This window comes from Sus scrofa, chromosome 13 (assembly GCF_000003025.6).
Source record: "Sus scrofa isolate TJ Tabasco breed Duroc chromosome 13, Sscrofa11.1, whole genome shotgun sequence".
In the NCBI taxonomy this organism is placed as follows: Eukaryota; Metazoa; Chordata; class Mammalia; order Artiodactyla; family Suidae; genus Sus; species Sus scrofa.
The window spans coordinates 21,015,981-21,028,895 of record NC_010455.5 but is presented as its reverse complement, the minus strand read 5'-3'; the positions used below and the strand labels follow the sequence as shown (position 1 = coordinate 21,028,895).

Here is a 12,915-nt window from a genome sequence, read left to right as displayed (position 1 = left end):
AGGATCCTTAACTTACTGTGCCATAAGAGAACTCCAATCTTATCTACATTTCCTTTTTTCAAATTATTGTTCTTTTTTCAAAAATAACTCTTCTAAATTTAAAATGGGCAACCCATTTTCCTGCAAAACCCAGCAATTTAGGAAAGAATGAAAAAATATAGCTCAGATTACAAAAACCTACTAGCCCATTTAGTGTTCTAATCCTTAGTTCTCTCCTCCTTTTCTTATGTCTTAAAAGGTAAGAGGAAAATTTTAGGTACTTAACATTAAAAAAAAATTATCACAGCAACTTCAAACGAAATCACTTCAAAGTCAGCCTTACTCTGTATACGCACATGCAAGCCACACACAGAGATGGAAAACAAAAACAAACGAACTTTACTATTTCCATGACTTTTGATTTACCTCAGTGAGAACTAAGGAAGTGTGAAAAACTGACCATAGGGTGAAACATAACTGCAAAATATTCACATGTCCTTTTTTGCTAAATTTTAGATCCTCTGTTTAAAATCGTATTCATGTACTGTGGATCAGAAGAAAGAAGTATTTCTAAATAAGTGCACGGGAAGTACTAAGAATTCACTGGTGTTGAGAGAGATGGGAATTTCTCTAGAAAGAGAAGACAGTATAAAAGCTCGATTTTATGCTCACTAAAGCAAGGTGGAGATAACCAAGGAAAACAAAAGAAAGTCAGGAGGATGCCAGGGAAGAGAACAAAAACAATTTCTTAAGGGGACCTGTTTCCTAGTCAAGCAAAGATCGCCTCTCTGTGTTCTACTCTGTCTACCAATCTAGGTACAATTAGGACTGAATACAGGCAATTTGTTTGAATAATGGTGGCTGAAAACCAAAGAAGAAGGACCTGCTAGCCCTAGGATGATTCCTCTTAGCAGAGGTTTTCAGGTCAGAACTGCAGAAGTGTGCCCAGTAGGCCCTGGCATGGGTGTCAGCAGGTAAAGAGACTACAATGACAGAGGAAAGCTAGGGTGCTGGAAGCTGAGCCTGGGCAGCAAAAAGGATTGAATGCAGAGCATCCTCTGTTCTCAAATGCATGACATTAGTTGAAAAAAATCTCCACTACTCACATCAACATGTGTAATGTTCAGCAGATATTATGTTACTAATATATAATGACTAAGCCCCTGCATGGCAACTAGGACTGTTATCCACTCTAGGCACAAAAAAACACAAACAGAAAACTCAGTATAACCCCTCATCACAAAGAGTTTATAAATATGCTGGTAACCAGGAGATGAACCCAAGGGCAGTTCACAGAAGCAAAGCAGTTATATGCTTTTTGTTTCCAACACCAATGCACTGCTACCAACACCAATGCACTGCTACCATGTACCCAGAAGGGTATTTATTTTTTAAAAAAAGGGAGGAGAGGAGAAAAATATTTTCCTTTCCTAATTCTTAGAAGGTGAGCAATCAAATGATAAGGGAGCTGAGGATTATGGGTAAGCACAGATTAATTCATGACTTGGAAAGATATGTTTATAGACAGTACACAAAAACCTCATAGTGCATTTAAGCAAAAGATGGAAGCAGTTTGGATAAATCGATTCTAGAAGTCTTGTGAAAAACAAAAAGTATAGTGTGATGGAAGCCCACCAGGAGCATTTGAAAGAGATCAGACCTAAAAGGATTCTCAAAGTCAGATCCCTGTAGATGATGTGTTCTTGAATCTCATGCTCCTGAACTGGTGCATATGAAGGTAAAGCAAACAACATACATGGGCATGAATAAGACCCAAAAGGGATGCCAATGCCTCTTGCCATTTTGGGGTATCACTGAGTTGAATGAAAACAGCCAAAAATGAGATTTTAGCTAAAAATTTCCAAAAGGAAGCTGAGCCCAAGACAGCTGAAGGATGATCAAACTCAAGAGTCAAACCCAGGCTTGCCTGGGAAGGATGAACATGTGGGGTCCTGGGTTACCTTTAAGAACTCTGACTCCCTCATCAAGATGCCCGCAAAGCAAAGAACAGAACAGCCAACAGAGGACATAGGTTTTGAGTCAGAAATGGACCAAATAGGAGCTGTGTCTAAAATGAGACTAAAGAAAAAACTGTTGTACCTGGGGAACCAGAAGGATATAAGTATGTGGGTTGGTTTGAGTTGCCAAATAGTTGGTACTTAGTAAGAGGCAGTATCTGTTGTGCTGACAAAGGCAGTTTCATTTTTGCTTCATTTAGAAGACAAATGACTGGCAGGCACCTTAGTATTTCAAATCATTGCTTGTCTTATTCCTGTTTAAGGCAGACATTTTATCAATCGTCATTTTACATTAGTCACATTCTCAAATATGTGACATTGGATGAAAAACTGCTCTATTTACCACATTAACATATACATGGAGTAGTAGATATTATCTCAATAACATGTAATCATTGAGGGCCTGTGCCTGGTACAGTGCCTAAGGCTACTCCGTGACCCACTCTAGGGATGAGTGCATGTGCTGGTAACAAGGAAATGAATCCAAGGACAACTTACACAAGAAATAAATAGCCGTATGTTCTGAGTTTCCAATACCAACGCTTTCCCACCATGTATTAGCAAAAGGGTTTTTAGGAAGTGGTGAGAGGTATTGATTCTAGGAGTGCACAGCAAAGCCAGAGAAAGATGAGTTCCAGCCCAAAGGAGGCAAATTTCCAGTTTCAATAGTAGAGGTATATACGAGATTAGATAACTGGATAGAGAGACACGTACACACATTCACCACAGGTACACACCTATATACGATACATGAATATGTATATAAACAGCCATATATGCACATATTTTTAATTTATAAAAATAAACACATTCTGGAAAAGGATAAACATCATGAGTCACCTGACATCCTGCAGCTCAAGCATGGTATAGAATATTGTAATAATTTTCCTCTTGGTCTAGGGATATTTTCATGTCTAGTGTTTATCAGATCAGAGATGTGTGTACAGAATGCTGTTCAACAATGATTAGATCCTTTTCTTTAGGATCCTTTTGAACAGGAGATATTTTGATAACAGTTCTAAATTACTCATTCCAATGAATAAAAATTGGGACCTGGCTCCAGGAAGCACTTTCTTTACTTTTCTGTAAATGAGATTATAGAAGATAATATACACATGAATATGTACACTATCATTACACATCATATTCCTGCACTGTACCCTAAAAAATACTCTGTTGAGCTTTTTTGAAACACTCTGCAATTTTGCTTAAAACATACCACTCAAAACTCTCGTCCACAAACTCTCTACCTCAATGAAAAGTGAAAGAATTCAAGCCAGTCGAGTCAAATCATACTTTGATTCATGCCCAGAGTGATTCTGGTTTTCTTTTAATTTCCTTTATAGTACTTACGATGATCCAAATAAAATAAATGTAATCTAATATTCTCTTTAGAAGTATCTAATCTGAAAGCTTTCAAATGGTTTTCAATAAAATGACTATGCTTTCTTTCCCCCAAGCTTACGGCATTTTCAAAATGTCTCAATCAAACACCATGCCTTGAGAATGTGCCATATGTTTGCATGAAAGTGTGGCAATTATTCAAGTAACTACTTTACTATCATTCTCATGCTTCTCTGAATTTCCTAATTACTAGTAGTGCTGGATATGTGGTAAGATTGAGCCAGATCACTTTTATGAGATTCTCATTCAGTTTTGCATTTTTAAGTTTAGATCATCAAAGAAATACTGTGGAATAATCTAAACCAAACCTCAGATGTATTTAAGAAAATTCCATTTTTTTTTTTTCAATCAATTGCAAAGGTTTTTAGAGAAGTGACTAGTCAATATAAAAACTTTTGGGGAGTTCCCGTCGTGGCACAGTGGAAATGAATCCTACTAGGAACCATGAGGTTGAGGGTTTGATCCCTGGCCTTGCTCAATGGGTTAAGGATTCTGCGTTGCAGTGAGCTGTGATGTAGGTCACAGATGCAGCTCGGATCCTGCGTTGCTGTGGCTGTGGCATAGGCCAGCAGCTGTAGCTCTGATTAGATCCCCTAGCCTGGGAAACTCCAAAAAAAACCCTTCTAACCCAGGATTTCCTAGCCAAAATGGGCTCAATTGGGCTCAATAATCTGGTGTCAACAGCTGTTCTGTGCATTGCAAGCTGTTTAATAGCATCTCTTAGATGCCAGTAGCATCCCCTCCTCCCTAGGTCATCAAAATATCTGCAGATACTCTCAAATGGCCTTGGAGGTGTGGGAAAAATTGCCTCTGGTTGAGAAGATTCCCCATGAAGCAGTGTCCATCACTCTATTTGCCCCATGCTCTAGGTCCTTTGAAATCAGTGTGAAAGTTAACTGACCACTAGATAAATGAAAAAAAAAATAAGATACTAGAGAAGATGTAACAACTATTATGTATAAAATAAACTGCAAGGATATACTGTATTAACACAGGAAATATAACCAATATTTTATAATGACTATAAATGGCATACAACCTTAAAAATTGTGAATAGCTATATTATATACCTATAACTTACTAACATTGGACAATTACACTTCAGTAAAAAAAAAAAAGTTAAAAAAACAATGGTCATTTATCATGGAAGAAACCATAATCATGAAGTTATCAACATTCCAAACGCCACCCAAACCAGCTTAATTCTAAAATCCTCACAAGACATAAGAATTTGCTCTCTGTAATCTCTGCCCTGCTCTTCCTCATTTACCAGTGGGAGTGGAGTGGAATTCTAAGGTGGGAAGACAATTTCTATAGTTAAGAACCTGCTATGTGCTCCAACTGGTATGTCAAGTTCCAGAAATATCAGATGCAAAAACACTTCTGACATAACAGCAAGCTCACCATGGATTTAGTCTGAGAAACATAACTTTTCTATTATTATATCCCAGTTCATCACTCTATAGTTTCTGATCTTAGTTCCTGGGAATTACATGAAAGACACAACGTCAGGGAAGAGATGATAGAGAAAAAAGTGGATATTTCTGGGAAGTATCTGTATTTAGATTTACATACCAATATTGATATTGATATAGAAATACAGATTCTAACTCTCCATAGATCTGCTTTTCCTAAATCAAGACCATATACACTAGTCCATGCCCCACATTCTCTGGCTAAGGAATTTTCAGAACACTTGCTAGCAAATTTATAAGCTCCAACATAAGAACAAACCTCTGATCTCATGTCTCAGCAGAGGTAATAAACTCACCTGTATGTGGATTAAGAAGGATGCTTCCGGGTGGGATGCCTGTTGCAGCTTCAAGTGGAAGGAGGATGTAGCTGGTGCTGCTGGGAGCGACCTGGCCCCCCATCCCATTCTCTGAGTAGCTCACACAGCCTGGAGAACCAGCGGCCACACCTGAGACCAGGGGTGTGGTCTGGAGAGGTGGGTGGGGGCGAGACAGCGATCCTGAGGAGCCTGCACTGCTGGAGGACTCGGAACCTACCAGGGAGACAAAGATCAACAGATCAATCCACGTGGAGAAAAGGAGAGAAACCACTGCTTACTGTAAATAATCCACAATTAAAGAATGCAGGGCGAGCCCCACGGAATGAGATTAACTAACATCCCTTCCACATTTTATTGAAATATTTGCTGCATATTTTTCAGATGTGTCAAATTCCTAGGAAAAGAGAGGTTAAGAATGAATACTCTTTCTGGTTTCTCATATGCCACCGGGATGAAGAACTGGGAAGTGGTACTGTAAAGCTCAGAACTCGATGTGTGAAAACTGACTCCCTGAGGAATTAAGGCTTTGGAAATGTCTCACTGAGCTGGAGTTAACAAAACAATAAAATGAGGAGGAGCCCTATGACCATGCAGATGATTCTAAAGTACTGGTTCTCCAATATCCATAAAGCTGAATCTTGAAGGTTCTGGTCAGAAATAATCTTTTCCCTCATATGTAAGAAGCACAGGCTCTTTCCTATTGAAAGTGCTTAAGATCTGCATGGTATTACACATATTCACAGAAGTCTAGTTAACATGACCAACAGGTGAACCAAAAAGATCTTGGCCTTCAGGATGGTGACTGCACATCCTTCCGATGACACAGATGAGTAGAATCACAGGGAGATGTGTGGACCATGGATTTCTCAAATATGCAGGTAAGTGGATCAGTGTGTAGAAGCCCCCAAGGTGCAGTCTAGCTTATCATCTTCCTTTCCTCCCAATGTGGACAACAAAAGCACCTGCTATATTGCATGTCCATTAGGTACCAGCCAACTTCACTGCAACCAGAGCCAAGGAGCTCCAGCACCTTTGCCCATGGCTGTTCTGGGCCCTGAATATTAACCAGAGCATCAGAGAGAAAAGGCACCAGACACCTGTACCTGTGAGGTCAAACTAACGTATGGATTAGGTAATAACTTAGATTGCCAGAACTGGAGTATAAGAAATTTTAAAAGTCATTAGCCTACACGATTGATTTCTATCATTAAAATGCATTATTTGGTGTCATTAAAGGCTAACATATATAAGGAATAGTTAAGATCGCCTTTTTTTCTTTTTTTTGGCTGCACCAGTGTCATGTGGAAGTGTAGAAGTTCCCAGGAGGCTAGGGATTGAATCTGAGCCACAGCAGTGACAATGCTGAATCCTTAATCGCTATGCCACCAGGGAACTCCAAGATTGTTTTGAAGATTCTGAAACATGCCTTTAAGTGAAACTAGAGATCTTTTTTTTTTTTAATTTTTATTATTATTATTATTATTTTGTATTTAGGGCTGCACCTGTAACATATGGAGGTTCCCAGACTAGGGGTCCAATCAGAGCTATAGATGCCAGCCTACACCATAGCCACATCAGATCCAAGCTGTGTCTGTAACCTACACCACAGCTCTCCATGACTTCGGATCCTTAACATATTGAGTGAGGCCAGGGATCAAACCCATGGCTTCATGGCTCCTAGTTGGATTCGTCTCTGCTGCACCATGATGGGAACACCTAAAACTAGAGATCTTTTGAATGAAAGGAATGCAGCCTATGACTGCAGAGAAGAGGGGCCTGGAGAGTGTGGTGATTTTTGAGAAGAAGGACTGATATTTACTGAACACTCAGTATGTGTGAGCATGTGGATAAACATGTAATTAGAAATATTATGACTGCCTACACAGATAGGGAAATTGAAGCATTGAGAAGGTAGATAATTCAAGCCAACTCATATAGACAGTGGCAGAGTTGGATGTGACCTAGACACACTGATCTACATTTAACAATGATCCAACACTGCCCCCTGAAAGCACACATGTGCATGTACTGCCACTAGTGTGCTCAGGTGGGGATGTCTCTGCTTTTTCCATGACTTGATTAATAGCAATGATAAAGTTTCAGGTTAATTCAGGATGCTCCATTAAACTCATGCTGATGGGATTCTAAATAATGCATGAAGATAAAAGTACAAGACCTAAAAGGAAATTTGGAAATGCTAAGAGTAGCTTGGAGACCACATGGCTGACACGTCTGACCCTGACGGAAAACTGTGAAAACTGTAGTGTCTGGATTTGTGCACATGATTTGATGCTAGAGTCTAAGTTTGACACTAAGCAGAAGCAACAACAACAGCGATAACAGTAATAATATAACACTTCCTGCCCCCTGACATTGAAGGATATACCCATGTTCAGGCCGAGGAGTTAGACACAATAAAGAGTTGGGGCCCGTAAGGCATTTAGCACCAGCCTGGGTGTGTGTATTGGTAAAGGAGATTGATACGCCTCAATAAATTCCAAAAGATGTCTTCATTTTGGCTTTTGGAAGATGGCCATTCATCATGATTGGCAATATCACTTCCTTCCATTGGCTGAGGAAAAGCAGTGGCCTCAACAAGAACAAGAAGGAGACAAGGCAAAGATGATGTAAATGACTTGATTCTACAGGTTAAAAGAAGGGAAGAAGTAAAGGTACATTTGGCTTAGACTCTCCACACTTGCAAAGATGGAGACAGCCAGATCTCCTTGAAGGATGGTTCAGCCTGCTTTAGTAACCTGCCTTTCTGGCTGGTGGATAACCATCTCTGACCACCTTCTAAACATCAATCACCTAGAATCAGGTAAAGCAATATTCTTTGCATAGCCAGCATTACTGAAATTCTTGATCAAAAATGGATGCCCACAATGGTGATAAAAGGCACAGCATTAGAAGTGTTTACAGATTTTTTAAAAAATTAATGAATAACTTAACTACTTTGGGAGTTAAAGTGCTTTTGGTTTCCTTTTTTTTCAGGAACTTGATAGCCGTGGCAAATATTTTAAACAGTATGTCTATGTGAAAAGCTTGTCATCTATATGAATTATTGAATCTACTATTCACAGTGACTTATTTTGCTGGCTGAGAGCTGATCCTGGAAGACATTTAGTAAATTGCCCAAGTGCAGTTGGCATGTGGTGGAGTCTGAGTTCAAATCCAGGCAATACAACTCCACAGACCAGGCTCAAAGTCTGCAGGTCATCTGCTTCCCCTAAAATCATTCCAGCAAGAACCAAGTGGGACAAGGGTCCCCCAACCAGGCCTATGCCAAGATCTAGGAGATACTGCAAAAAAGTTCAAAGCTACTCACAACAGGATGCTCAGAAATTGAAGCGGGATCCTGAGCTGGGGGGAAGCTGGGGGGCGATGTAGAAAGAAGACATCAGGGTGGCTGGGAGACAGCCTCAGGTGAACCCTCAGGAGGGAGACAGGAAAAAGGAAAAGGAAAAAAACAGAGAAAGACTGGAAAAGAGATGGTAAGGCAAAAGCAAAATGGAGATCCAGGAAGGGGACAGGCAGAAGGAAAAGGACAGGGGCCGATGCCCCAGGGGGATGGAAGGAGCATTCACCCCCAGGGAGGAGCAACTCCAGTTTTGGTTCTAGTTCTGCTACAACTAGTTGTAGTCTCTTCAGAAGTGACTTTTGTAGACTTCAAAGATTGTAAGCCACCAGACTAAAGGATGAGTAGAGGTGAGGATGAGATGGCCTTCAAGTTCCCCTCAGCTTGACTGTACTCTAGATGGGTTTCTTCCTGATTCTGGGCCCTTTACCTCCCTTTTCTTACAGCATTTCTGCCCCTTTAAGGTGCAAATCTTCTCCCACTCTCTTACCACTTTTGCAACTCTGGAAGGCCTTGGGAGCCATTCCTTTGAACCATAATCATCCAAAAAAAAAAAAAAAAAAAAAAATGGTGTGGAGTTCTTTTACGGCTCAGCAAGTTAAGGATTCAGAGTTGTCACTGCAGTGGCTTGGGTCACTGCTGTGGCATGAGTTGGATCCCTGACCTGGGAACTTCTGCATGCCTCAGGCATGGCCAAAAAAAAAGAAAAGACGAAAAAGAAAAAGTAGTACCTTTCTCTGCCAGTCTCTGTGGGAGGGTAGGGCTCGGACTTTAGCAAACACAGGTGGTTTAATTAAATTGACCAATCCCCTCTGTAAGGTCTCCAGCACTTTTGTTTAGATAACTCACAGATTTTCTGCCTTTCTTTCAGCGAGGTTGATTTTAGTTTCTCTCCCGCATTGAAACAGGAGGGAGGGGCAGGGCGCAACTTTTAAAAGAAAGATAAAGCCCTTGAGGACAAAACAAAAGCTGGTTAGAACTGATTAGGCACAAGATAGTGGAAGATTTGACCTCCAGTGGACTTTGAACATCATTGTATGCATGTATTGTAATACTTTAAGTAAGTGACTCACCCACAGGCACTAAGACAGTTCCGAGGCTGACCGGGCTGACCCTAAAAAGCCAAAAAGTGAAAATCCCCTGGAATTCCCACCCTTTCTGGGGAAATAGTTGGGATAATCCTCCCACTCGTTAGCCTATGAAATTACCCAGCCCACAAAACTCACCGGCTCCTATTTCAGGACTGTTCTGGCCTTCCGAGATGGCTCACACTCTACCTGTGTAGTGTGTCTCGCTCTAAATATATACACTTCTTACCAGCACTTCACCTCTTGTGGAATTCCTTCTGTGCTGAGATTTAAAGAACCTGAGCTTCATTAAGTCCTGAGACCAGGTGTGCAGTTTCAATGAAAAAGACTGCGGGTTTAAGCCCCATTCTAGGTTTTTGCTGGGCTCAAGTCCCAGCCTGTGAGTTCAACTCCCAATCTGAGTTTTGGCTGGGTTTGAGTCCCAGTCCAGGTTCAAGACCCAGTCTGAGCTGTGCAGTTTCACTATTGCAATGGTCTTTACCTCTGCTGTGTTAATTACAGGTAAAATCTTCTTTACCCATTGAACACATCAGATGCAACTTTTACAGGGACACTGAACCTTAAGAATTTCTTCCCAAAATTCAGGAAAATGTTTCCAGAGCCAAGGGTCAGAGTTTGGCAGAATAATCTAAAGCTTCTGAAATTACAAGGATGGCAGGAATACCCAGAATGCATTAGTGTAGTGATGAAAAGGAAGAGGAAGTGAGGAGTTCCCATTGTGGCTCAGCGGTAACAAACCTGATTAGTATCCATGAAGATGCGGGTTCAATCCCTGGCCTTGCTCAGTGGATTAAGGACCTGGCATTGCCATGAGCTATGGCGTAGGGCATAGCTGTGCTCAGATCCTGTGTTGCTGTGGCTGTGGTGTACAGCGACAGCTGTAGCTCTGATTTGACCTGTAGCCTGGGAACCTCCATACGCCACAGGTGTGGCTCAACCCCCCTCCCCCAAAAAAAGCAAAAAAAGAAGAAAAAAAAAAAAAGAAGAAAAAGAGGAAGTTGTAGAAAGATGAGGTGTCTTGCACTGACTCCAGAAACACTCCAGGTTATAGATTAGGAAGGTGACAACAATAAGAATGTCCTTGTATCAAGAAAACAAGATGCCAGGCCATGTAAATTTGTGAAAACAAAGCAGAAGGTTATATGACTTCACCAGAGGAGCTGTTTCTCAAGCTTGGTCTGCAGACAAGCAATCTGTGCTTGAAGAAATCCTTCCTATGATTCTAATGCAGCTGAAGTTGAGAAACTTTGCTCTGGACATCAAGAGGGAAGGATGATAGTAAAACAACATGGTTGCCAGTGTGGAAAGAAACAGATGTCACACTCTTACTTCTCAACTACATGTTCAGTACCAAGAAACAGCTGAAGGTGCAGCACAAGCACCATTCAAGTCCTCTTCTCAATGCTGATGTGATGACATCACCTGTCACAGGCCTGCACTGGACCCCTGGTAGGTGACCACCGCTGTGCTTGGTGCAGAGGGTACAATAAGAGGACAACCCAGATCACAAAAGGATGTGCCCTGTACATTTCAACTTCAATAACATGCTTTTTCCAAAATGTAGGAAAACATGTTTCCCACCTGGAAAGAGTCTCATCATTATCTGTTTGAAGTTAGAACCTATGTAATTAGAAGAGTCAGTGAAATGTCACAACTCCAGACTTAGTTTCTAAAAGGTCAAATAAAGTTTGCCATTCCACTGTGAACAATAAAGTAAAAAATTGGAAACTTATGTGGTTCTGAAGCTCCATGACAGCAAAACTGACAGCTTTGCTTCATAAAACCATCTTGGGAAATTGTAAGTTTGTTTTGACATCTTATCTTGATCTCCTTTAATTTTTTTTCTTGCCATTCCTGTACCTTGACAAGCTTTCAAATGGAGACACTTAGATGAAAAGAAAAAAAAAAAATGTTTGAAGCACTTACAATTTCTAATCGTTCTTCAAAGAACATGGCATTTTAGCATTCTTGAAGTGTTTTAAATGTTTCCAAAGAGCTTTTCTTTGGAAATGATTGGTGGTTGGTGCATGGAGAAGGATGATTAATTTAAAAATCTTAAGAGCTCTTTGGGTGTGCTGGAATTTTTAAGTGCACCATTTAAGGTACTTGCTTTCTGCATTTGAAGGAGATTTAAAACTATTTAACCTTTCTTAGTTTGCAAGAGCTCAAGTATACCACAGTGGATTTTCTTGACTTCAGTTGCTGCAATAGTGGGATATAAGTGCAATTAATTAGAGGAAGAAATCAAGAATTCACCAACTGGTGAATAAAAATGACAGAAAGTATCATGAGCCCAAGCTAAATCTTTCTTTCCAAGAATCTATCTATCTATATGTATATTAGTGGCTGTAACTAAATGCTATTAATTTTCTGCCTATGTAGGAAAACACAAGGTAATTTCTTAGGAAGCACTTGTCAACAACATAATTATGTTGAACCATTAGCATAATGAGCCGAGATTTCACTGAGTCTTCTCTAGCACTAGTGAGAAGCTTGCTTGAGAAAGAATTCAAAGGTGGACAGCCTGTTTAACCCCTGGTTGGTGCTGCCCATTCACCATTCCCCTCCGGGCCTTCCTTCCCACTCACTGCACATCCAGGCTATGAATGCACCAGCAAGCTATCATGATGCCCAGGCACATCTCTGGACCACAAATCTCAACCTCTACACTGGCTGAGAGTCAGGGCTCCTGAACTTCTGGGGCAAAACCCAAACCAAACAAAAACAATTATATACTAACATCACAAACCTAAGGTTGTGGAGTTCCTGGAATTTCCTCCAGTGTTTTAATTGTGACTATTTGAAAATCACTGGAAAATAATGATGAGAGATCTTGGGGGACAGAAGTGCTAGGAATGGCAGACCAAGAGGGGTATTTTGAAGACACAGGAATCCCATGGTATTGATGCTTCCATCAACATAAAGTTGTTTCAAGTTAATTGTTCTCCTAGGTTTCTTATCATCATGCATCTCCTGAAGACCATGAAAAACTTGAACCACCTAACTCAAAAGACCACTATTAACTTGGGGAAAAAAACAGGGGGAAAAAAGATGCATGGGCCTAGCCACTTGGAAATTCAAAACTTTTCTGAGGCTTCCTTTCCTTATTTGCAAAGCAGAGATGAAAACATTAAATAGAAATAACAAAAATGAGCAAGAACTAGGGCTGACCGAAGGCTTTTAGCTTCCCAGGCATAATTGGAATTGCTTTGTGCATATTAATTCTTAGTCTTCCCAATAACCTTGCAAACAGGTACTATTATTAGTTCTATTTCT

General features: G+C 40.5%; 1 protein-coding gene across 1 annotated transcript in view; it reads right to left on the bottom strand.

Moving 5' to 3' along the window:
- The window catches only part of ARPP21 (cAMP regulated phosphoprotein 21), a 133,011-nt gene that overhangs the window by 59,529 nt on the left and 60,567 nt on the right, over positions 1 to 12,915 (bottom strand). The window contains 1 exon segment of the mRNA XM_005669338.3: positions 5,173 to 5,406. Coding sequence (XP_005669395.2) covers positions 5,173 to 5,406 — 234 coding nt within the window.